Source organism: Calliphora vicina, chromosome 1 (assembly GCF_958450345.1).
Source record: "Calliphora vicina chromosome 1, idCalVici1.1, whole genome shotgun sequence".
Taxonomy (NCBI): domain Eukaryota; kingdom Metazoa; phylum Arthropoda; class Insecta; order Diptera; family Calliphoridae; genus Calliphora; species Calliphora vicina.
Genome location: NC_088780.1, coordinates 122046988 through 122064885, shown reverse-complemented (window position 1 = coordinate 122064885; position 17898 = coordinate 122046988). Strand labels below are relative to the sequence as shown.

Here is a 17898-nt window from a genome sequence, read left to right as displayed (position 1 = left end):
AATTTAAGAAATTTAATTTACTTTATAATATTTATTATTAATTATGAAATATTTTGTTTTTGTTTTTTACTCTCCTTTTAACTATAAATAAAAATCGACTGAATTTTTTTTTATAATTTTACAATATACCATTATTTTTTTTCGTTTTTAAAAAATAAATTTTGGTGTATCTATTATTTTGAGCAGATGTGTATATCAAATTTAAATTAGAGTTTGAGATCCTATCTTTACATATGTATACATATGTAGATATTACAACAAATGATTGTGTTGCTTAAGCGAATTTAAAGTGCTTATTTACATAGTTGAGAATTTTAAAGGTAAAATTGGGTTAAAAAAACATTTATATGAATAGTTAAAAAATTTATAGTTAATTTTGGTTTAAGTCAAGTACATATATTAAATTTGGTTATAACAATTAAAAATCTTCCAGATTCATGGAGAATTGAAAATATTTATTTTTGCTGTGGATTAGTACCAGCATTATAATTTGATAAAAGCATTATTAAAGAAGTTTCTTTTTTTAAAATGAATAAGTTCTTTTTAATCTCCGCTATATTATAATAGTATCTTAAAATAAAATTCTTATAAAAATACCAACCTCACTGGACGTACAACTATTATATGCGAACGTGGAAATGCTTCTCTTAGCAAAATAGCTGAATTTTCTAAATTATATTTCATGTAACCCCGACTGTCACGATTTGTTTCCATGCTCTCAGGAAAATCCTATAAATTTACAACAAAAAAAAAAAACAGAAAGTAATTAATATCACAAATGTGTTCGTTCATATAGCTATTTATTTATGTACATGCAAATATAATTCAGCTAATAAAAAATTATATTGCGATTTGTTTCAAGTTAAGTAATTTTTCGATGTAATTAATAATAATTCCATTTAATTTTACCTGTACATCACCGCCAAAGTAAACAACTGCCGTAGAGTCTTCAACATTTTGATTTTGTTGTCTTATAATGGGTGGACAATACACAATATCATTGGTCCGATTTTGGAAACCGGCCACTGAAAATATTCGAAATGGACCAGCTGATGTGCTTGGTGTGCATAAACGATCCGCACTGCCACCAAGCATTACCTCAGAGTTAGTGACACGTTTTTGTAATTGAAAGAATTTATCAATGGTTACCTAGAAAAATACAAGTTAAAAAAATATAAAGTAAATTATTAAATTGTCAATTTCAATAAGTAGTTACATTAAGCACAACATAATGAATAATTATGAATTATGATGACCTACAGCAGCGCGCCTTGTATGTAAGTTGTCGAAACACGTGTAGTTAAATTATCTTGTGATATACAATTTTAAATAAAAACTAATGTGGCAAAGTAATTTCAAAGACAATAACAGTTTATTAGGTCGAAAACCTTTGTTGTTAGTACCTTCTTTATTTTTATATACATAATTATGTATTTAAAACTTGTAAATAAATAAATAAAAATAAATAAACAAATAACAGTTATTACAGATGTTGCTAAACATTTATTTCATTATGCCGAATTGTATATGCCCTTCGTCTAAGAATGATATCGTTTGTAAATATGTAAATGTTTTGATTAAAAAAGGATTTTTAGAAATATGACGTTTAAAACTATAAAATTAATTTATTTCTGACATTTGTCTTATTACTGCAAAGAGTTTTGTAACAACGTCCCTTTTCCTTTAGTAATTATTTAAAATTGTTCATATCTTATTTATTTGTAATACAAAGCTTTTTAGGCTAACATAATTATGTATGTATATTATATAGCAATTGTGTCTGATACCATACATTAAAAAATATTTACATACATAAGTACATTTCATATTGTTATATTAAAGGAATGGAACAATTTAACAAAACCCTTTTTGAAACTTAAAAGATTTGTGCAATGCTTATTTTAAAAGGTTTATTAAATATGTATGTAACGAATTCTCTTATTTTCCATACAAAAAATTTAAAATATATCAAGATGCAACAAGTAGTTATAGGGTATTAAGAAATTTGATTTATACAATATTCCATTACAGACAGTTCAACAGACCGACAGAAATAATTCGACTACCTCTTTTTTCTAAGGATTCAAATTATAATTTATGGCTAATTAATATATTTTCATTATGAATGAATTGACAAAGCTTAACCTCATCACATGATGTATAGCATAAAAATAAGGAAATCATGCAATTATAAATACAAAATTATACAAATGTGTTTTGATTAAATTTAAAAATAACAGAGTTCATAGAGCCATATATTCTATACCACATATCTTAGATTTTCACGTAAAAAGTTTGTGACAACATAATATTCAAAACAAGCTTTAAAGAAAAAAAATTTTTTTTTTTGATATTTGTGATGGAATTTGATGGTGAAAATGAAACGATTTGAAAACGAACAAGTAAGATAGCTATATTCGGCTGTGCCGAATCTTATGTACTCTTCACCAAATTATACTTCAAAATTAAAATTTAAAATATTTTTGGTAAACTAAATTTATTTTTTTTCTAGTTGGTTTTTTCATTTATTGGAAAAAAAATTTTTCGAATTGTTTTTTTGTTTTTTCAATTTTTTTTTTAATATTAAGCGAAAAAAAACTTGGTGAAAAAAAATTCGGGTTAAAAAATATTTTTTCCAATGTTGACCCATTGTAGGTCCAACTTACTATGGTCTTATATACGTCGTTGCAAAGGTCTTTGAAGTATCTATCATTAGATATCCATATTGGCTATATTAATGACTTAGTAATCCAGATATAGGTCAAAAATCGAGGTTGTCCTGGTTTTTTCCTTATATCTCAGCCATTTGTGGACCGATTTTAAATAGCAACCGAGTCGGAAGAATTCCGGAGCTTTGACGTATGAATCGTACCCTTCTCACGAAGGTGAAGGGTATAAAAAGGATGTGATGTATGTTGGTATTTATTGATTTCGATTCGTGAATAATTTATTTTAAATTATTAGCTACATACTTGTCAGCTATATTTTTCGATTGTTTTGAATTGTAGTAGAAACGTTGCTTTAGGCGTAGCAGTAGCACCAGATCTGATTAGTTAGCACTCTACTTGACCAACTAAGATTGTTTCTATTCCAAAAAATTAGATGACATTTGCTTAAGAATTAAAACATGAAAGAAAGAAATTGAATTTGGCAAACAATTTGTGTTCTCTTATTATATTCAATTTACATTTTGTCCAAGAACATTCAAGATAACATTAGTAATGAGTACTACGTCATTTTCTTATAAATCGTGTCTAATACCTGTAAATCTGACTGGTAAAGAAGTAACATATAAATAAGAATACTCTGTCACATTTATGTATATTTATAATTATAACATAAAACTATTTTTTAAATCAAGTCAAAATCACCTGTACAATGATTGGAAAACTATAGTATATAAACAATAGATATTTTTTGACTTATTTGACTTGTAGTATTATTAACTTAATATCTTTGGTTACAGTGATGGTTGATTATTTCCTTCCGTCTACAGTATTTAGCGCTTGTTCACATTTAATGTTAATGGAATAAATGGACATTAAGTTGATGCACACATATCTATATAGTTATTTTTTAGAAATGCTTTCCATCATTTGCACACACTTATCGACACAAACTTACCTTCATCATACTTTTTTCATCCATCACCGTATCATGGAATTTTCCAATCATTTGTACAGTTTTGACCAGTGCAGAGTTCTCCAAGCAAGGTCAGTCTCAGTCACTTTCAGAATATTACTGAAACCAGTAAAAATCGTTCAGATTTATCGATTGTGTTGATTGACTTAATTTATTTAAAATTATTTATTAAAATAAGCATTGCCTAAAAATCACGTAGTTTTAATTAACAAAAATAATAATAAAGCAAAATTATGTATATTTTTCTACACTTGTTTGGTTCATAGAAAGCCAAACATAAAAACATATTGATCTGTCATTTTGACAGCTATGTAATTAGTGTGAGATCTAATTGTTGCCAGAAATTGGAAAATATTAGTGACATGCTATTGTTGCCATACTTTATTGGTTGTTAATATGTTTGTATTTTGGGGTAATCTATATATTTATAAAAAAAATGTTCATAAATGAATACTCAATGACAAATTTAGAAAAATATAATTTTAAATACAATAAAATTTTTAAATTTGTTAAAAATCAAATAAAAATAGTACTACATACTATAATTTTTTCCATGAGTATCAAGAACATAATTTCTTTTTATTTAAAGGAAGTAATATTGAAACAATTTGTTTCGAAAATAAATACGTCTTTTAAGAATACTAATCATTATTTTGTTGGATAAAACAAAAATATTCTGTTGAATATTTTTAAAATGTTGAGTTGTATTGAAGAATTATATTACTTCTCTGGGCAATTCTATATATGTACCAAATTTCATTAAATTATATTCATAATTATAAACTGTATTCTCCTTTGAAAATAGTTAAGGTTGGTTGGTGATGATTTTTTGAGTATTCAATACACAAAAGTATCTACTAAAAATTTCAGAGATGCATTTTTTAAATACAACTATAAAAAAAAATAAAGTACATGTTTGAATTAAAAAATATGTTCTGTAGTATTTATTATATCAAGAGATTTTTAGATTAATTTACAGTATATAGTTAGATACAATTTTTTAAAGTAAATATCAAAAAGTATTCATATAAAGAAAGTTGCAATTTTTGTATATATTTTATTTACACACAGAATGATTTGTTCGCCTGATTTGTGATTGAAAATTTTCAATTACTTGTGATTTTGTGCGTGCACAGTCCCATTAACAAGTCGAACACGAACAAATCGCACTCACAAATCACTCGTGTGTGGGCAGCTTAGTATTTAAGTATTGAGTCAATTAAGTATTAAATAATATCGAGTATTTAAAATGATCGACATTTTACAAGACTACTTATAACCAAAATGCAAATATTCACTCATTTTTTTCCTCCCAATATTTCGAACAAATGTACGCCTAGCTAAATAACTTATAGTTCATTTGTTTTAGAACATAGGAACTCATAATTCAAGTCTTATATAGACATTGAAATTAGCTTCTATTTTTTATATTTATTCACTTTAGTCCTGTTTAATTAAGTCTTTATAGTTGAGTTTCAAATAAAAAAAAATTATTAATTCTATAGCTTTCAAAAAACGAAGACCACCTAAGCCTAAATCTTAATTTTTAATTTTGTGTTCCAAGATTTTGGTAGTAAAACGAATTTTGTATATCTAAATCGAGAAAAACGTTACGCAGAGCTTTTAAACTTAATTTTTGGATTCAGAGACCCCAAATCCATATGAAAAATCTACCAAAAAATGTTGGACTTCAATGGAATGTTCTAATTTTATTCTTTTCAAATTTTGTAATAACTTCTAAGCACGTAGGTTGCGAAATACATTAATAATATGCATCACCGACAGAAATTTGCCTACGATGGGGCTCTCTACGATTTCATGAAATATTAATTTTCACTGAATATATTATTTTTTTTTATTTTAATTCTTGGTTTTTGATTTAATATTTTATACCATGATACAATAATTGTAGAAGGTAGAATCACTAGGGAGAATTTTCAATATTTAGCCCTATAACGTCAAACTTTGATTTTGATTTTTTTCATATTTTTTTATATTTTCTTTTGTTTGACGTTACAAGAATTGTATAATTGAGAATTTATTTTCTACTGAGTGTACCTTATATTGTTGTATCATGTTTTATACTTTTAACTTTTTGTATTATATAAGCATGTATTTGAATTTGACTCTGTTTTTATTGCTATTTATTGTCAAATTGTTTATTGAACCGGATATACATATATTTTCTATTTATTTTTTTAGTTTTTGTATAAAAATATTTAAAAAATATATGTACATTGTTTACTACAAGAGAAAAAACTGTCAAGTACGATATTACATTTTATTTATTATAAAATCATCCATAGATTGTTTTTATTTAAATATTCGATACTCCTATTATTGCAAAATCTATTCCACTTCATAGGCGTACGATGTCACGTACGATGACATGGAATTGTCCATATATGTATGTATGTTTCACATCATGAACAAAAACCCTTGTAAATTAGTGTTATTAGCATGATCGTAATTCTGTATTCATCACTTAACTAGCATTCCACGAAATCTAATTTATTTTAATTTCAAAATTTCCTTTGATCTAAATTTTAAACATGAAATTCACAAACTATTTTAATCCCTACATATTAATTATGATCTATATAATTATTTTTTAAATATGAAAACATGACAATTTAAACCATATACTACAATAAATACACAACATACCTTCTCAAATAAAACAACTTGTTGTGTTATTGATAAGTGATTGAAATTAATTTCCTAAGAGATGAAATAATGACGACACCAACAAAAACAACACGCCGTCCATCAATGGCCGAAGATCTTTGAGTATATATAGATAGCAATCATGAATAAACAAACAGCAACAGCATTAAACGCGAGATCATCAATGTCAGATAAAATAGGTGAATGAATACTCTATATGAACGGATATTTATTTACACAAACAAACATAATTGTTTTTCAAACTAAAAGTTTTCAATTTTAACATCAAACACAACCCGATGATATAAATAAAACTTTAGAATGCGTTTGGTGATTTTTGGTTTCCTTAACGTTATGTAAAAAAAATTAATTATAGCTGGTATGTTGTTTTTAGTAGTAATCATCTTCATAGAAATCACGTTGGCCATTATTAGCACCATTACAGCAGCCCATAAATCGTAGGCGCGTGTCTTCTAAACATAGTTTTGTATCCTCTTTCATTTCCTTTAGTTTAACACGAACCTCCTCGCGCATTAAATTATAACACATGGCCACCAGGCCCATGCCAATTAGCATGTATATAAAATTTATGGCTAATTTTGAGTGTTGATCTGTTATGGATTGCTGCAAGTCCGATACAAGATTTGGATCTATGGTGGCATCCTCTTTGACTTTTTTACGAGCTTCTGCTATGTGCGAAGGCGTCACCAGCGAAGCACCAGGCACAAAATCACCAAAACCGATTTTACACAAGGAAGTCATGCAGAAATAGAACGAATTGAGGAACGACCACTTTTCCCAATTGGCAAACATTATGGTGCCGGTTAGTATGTAGAATATAATCACCCACAAACAAGCTGTGGATGGCACAATAATCTTTTTACGCTGCAATATTGCTAAACTGCCACTTTCCAATGCCTCTAAACGCCGATCTATATTGCTATCGCGATCCTGAGTGCATTCATGTAGGCTGCGATATAGAAACTTGAACGATCTGGCCAATACTTTGCCCATATTGAGGAAATACAATATATACAGAGGTATGCCAAATGTGGCATAGATGACTGTGAAACCTTTGCCCCATGGAGTTCTGGGCACCATGTTGCCATAACCAATCATTGTGATGACGGAGAGGCAAAACATTAGGGCCGCCGGAAATGACCAAATATCACTGGGTTTACGAAAATCATAACCAGATTTAATTATTGCTGCTATTCGTATTTGATATTGCTGTAATGCAATATCGGTGCTACTTTGCCACTCTGATCTATTGAATGTATTGAATTTTTCCGTTATATTCCAGAGTTCTTGGGCACAATTGCTGCGCAATTCGTCTACCTCAGTTGGTGTATTGTCTTCATATTGCAGTTCTATGTGCATAAAGGAAAAGGCACCACATATGGCATATATAACTATAAGAGCTCCCACACCCACTTGTGTGCACATAAAGGTGACAAAATTTCGGCAGCATCGTTTGAAGCGTTTACGTGGTAAATTACTGGGCGATGACGAGGAACCCGAAGAGCCCGCTCTACTTGGATGCTGAGAATTTCTTTGTGATTTTGCCATATTTAGTTAGCTGTGATATTATATAATTTAATTTAAACTTGCTGGTGATTTGTTGTTATTATTAAAATCATATTTTCATTAAGATTTCACTATAATCACCATATATAATATTGTATTTATATTAAACTCAAAAATTAATTATCAATATTTCATTTTAATTTATTTTCTTCAGTACGATCATTTTTTATTTTTTTTTGGTTTCTTTTCTTCTGTTATAAAGTCTAAAAATAAAATTTCTTAGGCGGCTTGTAGCGGAGCGTTGTGTACAAATACTATACAATAATATTTTCTTTCCTTATGCTTTTGTTGTTATGTGCTTTTCTTAAAATTTCAATAAACGCGCTATTACTGAACATATTCGTGTTCCAAATACAACTAACAAGAGTTTTTCTTCCAATAATCCATAAGAAGAAACACACTCATTGTATTTTTTCTTTATTTCAAAAGAGCAAGGCAAGTTTGTTTATGTTTTCCGATCAACGGAAAATGTACATACATATTCTCAAAATCTCTTGATTTTGTGCACAATTTCTCCGTATATTGATTTATAAGAAAAAAGGGAAAACACATTAAATATTAATTATGTTTGTTAATTAAGGAGTGCGCACGAAACAAATGGTGTGTATGTTTAGGTTTATAACTTTCTTAACTTATATGTATGTATATAACATTGCGAAATTAATGACAATTTAGTTTTTATATTGGTCACTACTGTGAGATACGTCATTCTAAATCTTATCATACTAATTGCGAGCTTAGATTTTCTAAAAATGGTTTACTAGACTTTTTTGATTGGAAAATGTAAAGGGATTTAGTGAGAATCTTCAGAAATCCTTATCGGTATAGAAGGTAAATTTTGAGACAGTGAGAGAGGTTCTAGAAACCTTAAAACAAAATCCATAGAGATCTTTGATCTGGTAACACAACTTTCTAGAACCTTTCCAGACAAGTTAACAAGAGACATATCGTCACCTTAAATGCAACCGTACGTAACTACACTTTTATTTTTTTACAGGAGAAGCAAAAAACGTCCGTTTGAATTTCTTTAATAAAGGGGGTCACATGCGTAATCAATCAAAAACCATAATCAATTAAAAACTCGATCTTAGAAACACATTTGTCAGTTAAAACAGTCAAGGAGATTCAAAAAACGTTTACAAGCTACTTCAATTATACAATAGACTGAGGATGCTAAAGTATAAAGACAACAAAGAAATTTGTGAATTATTAACTATTAATTGTTGTCAATAATATAATAAAACAATTCACTTATTAGTTTTAATTTTATTACGATAAACGTTAACATAATTCTATTCGTGTGCACTCTTAGTAATGTTGGAATTTCATCACACTTATTTTTATGTTTTTATACACAGTATTTATAAGTGTAAATTTTCATAGATTGGGCGATGAATTAAAATAATTGGTCTTTTGTTAATATTTTATATTTGGATATATGTATGTACATATTTTCGAATTTTTTTTCTCATCAGAAATTGTTCTAACCTTCTTCGTTTGCAATTAAGTTCAAATTGCATTTCTTTGATTTAACCTAACTTTTTATAAATAAAATAAATAAAAACACATTACTGAATAATGTTAATTAACATTATGTTCTTCAAAATCAATTTGTTTTAGTTATTTATTAATGACAATTTAAATACATATCGTCACCTAAAATGCAAAACAGCGTATCATCAAAAAAATCTTAATTGATTTTATTATTGATTACGATTTACTACAACATATTACATATGTGTACAAAAGTTTAAACTTTTACCATCAAAAATAACCAAGTTATAACCAAAATTTTTTTTTGATCAAGTTACCTTTGAAAAGTATGTCAGTTATTATGTTCATTTGTTGTTAATCTGATTAAAAAAGGAGTGACGAGAAACTGCGTACTAAAATTATTAAATATTTTCAACAAAACCCAACTCGGTTCTACAAAAAGTTGGCCAAACATGATGTTTCTAAAGCCAATAAATAGAAATCTTTTCAAAAGAGCTCCTCCCAACACATACCTGCTGCATAATGGATGACGAAACGTATGTTCTGGAAAATTTTTCGCAGCTTTCGGGTCAATATTTTGATGTTGCTGATGCTCGAGGGAATGTTGTAGAAAAGTTTAGAACCCAAAAGCAGAAAATTTTCCTAAAAAGTTCTTGGTATGACAAGTAATATGCAGTTGCGGCCGAATACCGAAATTTACATCAAGGAATGTTTACAAAAGAGATTCTTCCATTCATATGACTTCTCAATGTGTCCACTTATTTTTGGCCTGATTTGGCATCCTGTCACTATGGTAAGCAAGGTCTCGAGTGGTACAAGAACAATGGTACAAGTACAAATATTTGTACCAAGAGAGGCAAATCATCCAAACTGCCTGGAGCTAAGGCCAGTGGAGAGATATTGGTCTCTTGTTAAAAGAGAATTGAAGAGCACAAATAATAATTTTAATCAAATAAAAAAAATAAAAACTGTTAACTGTATAACTACCTACGAAATTCATCAGTCAAAAAATAGCTCCAAGTTAGAAATCGATTAAAAATTTAACCAGGACAAAATTTAATTTAATTTTATTATGGTTTGTAACGTTTTAAACACGTTATTATTAAAAGTAAAATATTGCTGCCTTTTGTTTTCGTATGACCACCTTCTACACATAAAGATTCTAAAATTTTTAAAATTTTGTATCGAACTTGTATGCCAAATATATTTTTTCATTCCCCAAAATAAATTCATAAATATTTTTGGTTTCATTTTACCTTTTTTGTGACTCTTTGCCATCTAGTTTTAATAAAATTATGTTTGGGGATATCTCATCCTGTGCCACGACATTGACCTTTAAGCTTGAAACCCAAATTTATATCAATTTATCATTCCATAGATCATTCCTAGGGTCATAATTTCATTGATTTATATCTCAGTATGATTTTATCAAGCATTTGATCATATAAGATTGAATTATTTATTCCACATATTCAATATATTCTTCGAATGTTATAATAGAAAAACCACAATCAAAATACAATTTTAAAATCTGTGTGTTTGTAAGATAAGATGAATATATTATCTTAAATTTTGGTTGAAATTTGATTCGGAGGACTTTCTATAGAAGTCTGATATCAAACAATATAATTTGTTTAATTATTTGACCAAAAAGTGTTTTGGTACTTGAATGTTGAGAAATGGTAATGCGACTTCGGAAATTTTACCTTTAATAGAGGATGTTATATTGTTATTGGTGAAACTTTTCTAGAATTTAAATAATTTAAATTTTGTTATTGTAATGGTCAGCGAATAACTGCAACACTAGTCGTCACTTTTGACTACCGTGCAGAACATAAATGCCTGATTTTCGAAACGGTGGGCCAAGAGTGTTATGATTAAAAGCGATAAGCGGTTGCGCAACCTAAAATTTATATTTTTATTTCAACGCAATGTTTTTTTAAAACCATTTGTAAATATCTATAAATAGTTTTATTCTGAATTAAGCTAATTTGTATGTTTAGAAATCATAATTTTTTAAACTAGATCTCACATGTACCACTTTTTTGTTACTAAAAAAATTAGAAAAGTAAAATTATTTTTTTTGTTTTTAATTTTATTCATTTCGATATAAATAGATTCAAATTATAATTTAATGCCGATTTTTTAAAACAAAAACATGAAGAATATTCTATATTTTTTTGACAATTTTTTAAGATGGTGCTATTATTTTGACTGCACAAAATCTGGGTATTTTTCAAAAATATTATATAATTGATTGAAAGGTTAATATTTCTTAAAGAAAACTTTACTCATAGAAGAAATAGAGATTAATTAACCATCTTATATTATATTTAATTAAAATTACTATGGAAATAAAAATATTTCCCATGTTAATTGCTTTAAGGTTCTGTGGTGCTATTATTTTGACCGGCACTGTATACGCTATAATTACGGATTAAAATCATATTTTGGAAGAGTATTATAAGTAAAATCGTTTTTAGACCCTGAAAATCGATTTTCGAAAATAATCATAATCAATTTACCATTCACTATTGCAGGCCTTAATGAGCAGACGATTGGCAATTTCGTCGTTTCGGTTTTTTTAAAGAAGAATATGCATTTTAAATTTTTATGTTTACATTTTTTTGTTGCTTGATCTAAAATACAATAAAAAATATGATGTTTATGACAAAGTTTTTTGCTAATTTAATGTCCATAGCTGCATATAAATGGAATGAGCTTAGCTGATGTAGCCGGCTTAAAAAGTTAGCTACCTACTTCGACGGTTTAATATACATATATATAAGCGACTACATTTTTAAACTAAGTTTGCACACCTTTTACTGAACTAGACTTGCCAACCGTCCAGTTTTCGTCGGGACAGACCAGTTTTAGAGTCGAATGTCCCGTGTACCGGCGATACACTGAAGGGGACGCCATTTGTCCCGCTTTAAAAAAAAACATAACTTTTTCATTAATTACCACAAAAAATATAAAAAAATCAAAAATTGGAAATACCGATATACAGGATGCTTAATTTTCAGAAATATTGTATTTTCTAAAAACTGAATATATCTGTTTAACAATATATTTAGTGCAATAACTTCTATGAGTTCCGAAAAAACTCATTCAATAAACTCATCAGTAAACATATTTTAACATTCATGAAAAATAAATGGCACGATACTCGCTCTAGGATGCTTGTACCTTTAGTTAAAGCTGAGTTGTTGGTCCATTGAAATGGACTGAGTTGGTTGTTGTATTTATAACTAACTTCACATAATACAAAAAGCTGATAAAATCGATTAAAACTATAAATTTTAAATTAAGGACTGAAATAATTAAACTTTATTAAATACTAGCATAGGGTAACATAGAGACGAGACGTAATTGTCAAAAACCTAACTCTCGCAACAACAAAATATGTGCTAGTCAATGTATTTTGTTGTTGTATCAGACATATGATTTGATATGAGACAAAGTTTGAAGAATCTCGCAAATTTAGTTATTCATATATTCAAAATTGACTATGTACTTTGTATGGAAGGTTCCACACCAACTGTTCTGATCTAGACAATTTGATTCATACAAAGTTTAAATACATTACAATTATAGTACTCCAGATATTCGAAATGAACTATTTACTTTGTATGGAGGTGCCACGCCCACTAATCCAATCCCGATCATTTTCAGCCAAACTATGTAAAATGATAAGAGAGATATTCGGACATAGTTTAAGGAATCTCGAAAGTCTAACCATTTTTGGTTAGACTTCATACACACATAATAAATTGGCTCGTATAAAGTTCGAAGACTTTCACAGTGATAGTTCTCCATCCAGATTTTACACAATTAAAATTAATGTGTTATTGTTGATTTTAATAAATAAAATAGGATAGTAATTTAAACTAATTTGTTTGAATTTTTCTCTGGTGTCCCGTTTTGGAAATTTCAAAAGGTGGCAAGTCTATACTGAACACATCATACGGCTCAAATTTTTTTAACAGAAATTTAAATTTTTGTATCATTGTATCTCAGAATATTAACGAAGATGCTAATCAAAAAAATTGGAGTATTTTAAAATTGTACTACCAAATGATTCGTGGTAATATTACTTACAATCGTACCATGTTTCAGAGACCTGCGCTGGCTAAATTTCACGGCCGGCGATGGCTACTGACTCCAAAAAGATTCGGCGGCAGCTGAAGTCGGTTGTCAGCAGACTAATAAAGTAACCACTCTCATTCTAAATCTAAAATAGAGACGAGATGTAATTGTCAAAAACTTACTAACTCCTGCAAAATACATGCTAGTCAATGTATTCTGTTTCGTATTCGATATATGATTTGTCGTAGACAAATAATCTGTGTGTCTCTCGTCTGTCCTATGTTCTAAATAAAATTATAAATTTAAAAAGTGAAATTCCGAAAATTTTATGAAATTACTAATGAACTTTTTATCAAAAACAGTGGCCTACTATTGTCAAGCCGATAGAATATCGGCGACTTGGCACAGCCGGCTTACAGCCGTTCAGCACAGGTATCTGTTGTTGTTGCATCAGTGATTGCTGAGTTGACAGCTCTTGGCAGAGTGAACTCGGGTCATTCCGGTGCGTAGAACTGGCTGTCGTGGGAATGAGGTATCTGTCATGTTTGCCTGGTTGAAAAGATTTTTTTTCCAAAGGGTTACCAAACTGTAAATCGTATCCAGAATATAGGTATCTATCTTTATAGGTTTTCAAACTTATATTACATTCTCGCATTCTACGCGGCTGTCAAACAAGTAGAATCAATGTATTTGTACGCTGCAAGTTACAAGTACAAAAGCGTAGAATGCCATAACGCGTAGAATGCTTGAAGCTGGAGGTCCAAACCATGCGTTTTACGCTTTCTCGAATTCTACGCGGCTGTCAGAAAAGTAGAATCAATGTATTTGTACGCTGCAAGTTACAAGTACAAAAGCGTAGAATACCTTGACGCGTAGAATGCTTAAAGTAGATCTACTTTCTACTTTTATAAGCGCCACAAGCGCTCACGAACATGTCAGCTGATTTTGACAATTTATATTCTTTTTTTAATGTGTATTTTTAAATTTTTATAAATTAAAACAATGGTGAAAAAATAAATAAATAAAAGCTGCAAAAACGCGAAGTTTTTTTAATAACACAAAAAATTGGCGCTTAAAAAGCATTGCATGTAACTTGAAGCATAGAATGCGAAGTAGGTATGAAAAGCACGCAATGCTTTGACGCGAAGACGCGTAGTGTGGACCTCCAGCTTTACCCATGGTGAATTTTAATAATAATTACATGCATGTAATAAATGATGCAATACCATTTGTAGACGATTAGCGGTATTCACAATCTTGTGAAAATGGTCTTGCATCATTGCAAATGAAAAATTGTATAGATTTTTGTGTGAATTTGTTATTGGATTACTGTAAAATTTTGCATTTGCAATGAATGCTAGACCATTCCACAAGATTGTGAATACCGCTAATCTTCTGCAAATGGTAATGCATCATTTATTACACATGCATTGCATTTTTACTTTACACTAACAAAATATACAAACGGAGTTCAGTGTTTGATGCTTATGGTCTTGCGAAAGTGTAAATGCAAAATTGTAAAGGTTTGTGTGTGTATTTTGTTATTGGATTACGGTAAAAGTTTGCATTTGCAATGATGCTAGATAGGACCATTTCCACAAGATTGTAAATACCGCTAATCTTCTGCAAATGGTATTGCATCATTGTATTACATGCATTGCATTTTTACTTTACACTAACAAAATATACAGAATACACCATTATTGCAATCAATGCACAAGATTATGTGAATACACTAAATATAATAAAATTGTTAAGGTTTTTTTAGCTTAGAAACTTCTGTATATATAGTAGCGTCGTATACAAATTTTGAGTTATGACCGGCCTTCTCGAAAATTAGCGATTTTTGTATACAAATTGAATTTACCATTCCAACTTTATTGATAAATAACAAATTTTTTACATATGAAGAAGAGGTACGTAGGGATTTGTACGTGACAGTGAAGGAAACAGAATATGCTAAAAAAGAATATATGAAGAATGCAACGAAAAAGAAAACTTATTGGGTGCATATTAAGCGCAAAAAGGTAAAAAGCGCAATATCTTCTTATACTTATTGTGTCACACACCACACAAACAAACTAACACACATCTATCTTCGTTCGTATCACTTCTTTCTTTGGTTTTTTCTTCCTCTTCTTTATCAATACATCTCTACCTACATATATACATCATCATTTATGCTCAATGTATACTTACAAATTTTCTTTGAACAAGTCTGCAACGAAGAAAAAATATTGTTTTAATCACAGCGTTTACGCGCTAAAATTTTTAACACACAAATAAACTATTAAAAACAATCAACTTTTTCTTAGTTTTTTTTCTTGTTTCTTGATACAATTGTCATAAAATTTTAATATTTGTTTTTTATATATGATTTTTCTTTAATTTTTTATTACCGAATCTAGCCAGTGGAAAAATGCTAATACGGGATAATTAATGCAAACAGCCCCCGCGAGACACCTTGTAAATAAGCAAAAAATACAATTATTTTTTCTTGCAAATTTTTTTCTTTCGCTTTTGAATGAAAGTTATTAACTTTTCATTGATTTATTATGTGCGTCGTTTGTTGATTTACATGTTTTTTTGTATTTTTACACAATTTTTGCACAAATAACAGGTTTTTTGCGTATTTTTTTAATATTGTTTAACAATGAATTTTTGCTCACAACTCTACTTTTTCCAATTGGTTTTTTGTTGCTTTCTTCGTTTGTTCGCTTTTTTTGTGTTGGTTTTTTCAATTGTCAAAATGTCTGTCTACAGTTGTTGAAAAATGGCGTCATTTGTGCAACTCTACACACAGAGTTGTATTTACTAACTACCCATCGTTAGAGGGCGCTGCAATTTATTTTGTAGTTAATGCAGTTCTTATGATAAAACATTTTATGGTAAGGCAGTGTATTATCGACTCATATGTGTGATAATGCAGGGGTCGGTAGTGCGGTGCGGTAATGCAGTGTTTTTCGAATAACGGTTTGTGTGGTGAATAAAATTTTATTCACCACACTTTTTATATTCACCACGATTTTATTCTCACCACACCTGAAAAAAATGGTGAGTAAAAAAAACTCACCACATATTTTTTTATTTTTTTTATAAAAAAAAAAAAATTTTTTTTAGATTTTTTTTTATTTATTTTTAAAAAAAAAAATTAAAATTTTTTAGAAAAAATTTAATTAAAAAAAAAAAAAAATTTTTTTAAATTAAAAAAAAAATTTTTTTTTTAATTAAAAAAAAAAATTTTTTTTTTTTTAATTAAAAAAAAATTTTTTATAAAAAAACAGAAAAAAGAAAATAATAATAATAATCCTTGATTCAGCAGCAGCAGGCAGCGGCGTTCTGTTTTTTGCTGGTTTTGACCGTTTTTTTTTTCCTTATATGCCAAAATTCGCATATACCGTTTGAGAATTATTTAACTGCAACAAAAAAACCGCGTTGCCACCGAAATTGCACAAACTGCATTTCCTTTGTGGTACACCGTTAATTTTACGTATGTGGAATAAATAATTCGGCCGTAATTGCACAACACTCATACGTCACGAATGCATGATGATGTTGTATTTTATTTGTTTCAGTTAGTTTTGTTGGTGTGGGGGGTGCGTATGATGAATGTTGGTGGAGTGAGATTTTAGATTAAATAAATTACTCATACGACCGAAGTATGTTAGTTGTTTATGTAGTTGTTATTGTTGTTTTTTTTTGTTCTTTCTTGTTGTATGTATGTGGTGTCAATTACTACTCGGTTTTCGAAGTATTCGAAAAACTGAGTTTTTTTCCAATTTTACGGTTTTTTTAAACCGGTTTTTTTTACAAAAGGACGGTTTTCGAATTATTCGACAAACCGGGTTTTTTTTTCTCTCAATTATTATTATTATTCAACAAAATCGAATATTTATTTATTTATTTTTTATTTAAGATTTTTTTGTTTGTTTGCTATTTTACTAACTTTAATAAAATAACTAACTAGCGATTATTTTTTAAACAACATTATATGATTTCATGTTAAATACCATTAACAAGTTATATATAATATGTATCAAGACCAAGGCGGAGTCTCAAAGTTGGCCTGGGTTATAATTAACAACTGCGCGTCATTGTCATTCCTTAAGGGCAATCAATCGGCTCGTTTTTGTTTTTTTTGCCTTCGAGAATTTTCTCGTACTGTGTGTGTAGTAGCTTCGTATAACGGTTCCTTTTTTTTAAACAGTCCGAGCTAAAAGAAAGTTCATCTGATTTAGAATATATGATAAGTGGACTCGCAAATTTTAGAACCTCAGCTCAGTTTAAATCAAATGAAGTTCAAAATAATCCACACATAAGAAAGAACAATATTTATTGAACACAAACAACTAACTAGCGAATTTTGGAAACATTTTCAAAGAGTTTATTTATAAAACAAATTAATTAGTAAGTCTTTTT

The 17898-nt window shown here is 28.8% G+C and overlaps 2 protein-coding genes across 2 annotated transcripts in view; both read right to left on the bottom strand.

Moving 5' to 3' along the window:
* LOC135963717 (putative mediator of RNA polymerase II transcription subunit 26) overlaps positions 1-15824 on the bottom strand; it is a 33591-nt gene extending 17767 nt beyond the window's left edge. The window contains 4 exon segments of the mRNA XM_065515677.1: positions 602-729; positions 910-1149; positions 3625-3741; positions 15679-15824. Coding sequence (XP_065371749.1) covers positions 602-729; positions 910-1149; positions 3625-3675 — 419 coding nt within the window. The 5' untranslated portion in view covers positions 3676-3741; positions 15679-15824.
* On the bottom strand, positions 6340-8065 carry LOC135963716 (TWiK family of potassium channels protein 18). Its single transcript, XM_065515676.1, has one exon. It carries the CDS (start codon positions 7876-7878, stop codon positions 6700-6702), a length of 1179 nt encoding a protein of 392 aa, XP_065371748.1. The 5' UTR covers positions 7879-8065; the 3' UTR covers positions 6340-6699.
* Positions 15825-17898: the final 2074 nt, after the last annotated feature.

What these genes read in the sequence shown, in the direction of transcription:
- LOC135963716 (XM_065515676.1), bottom strand. Translation starts at nt 7,878, where the DNA reads ATGGCAAAATCACAAAGAAATTCTCAGCATCCAAGTAGAGCGGGCTCT.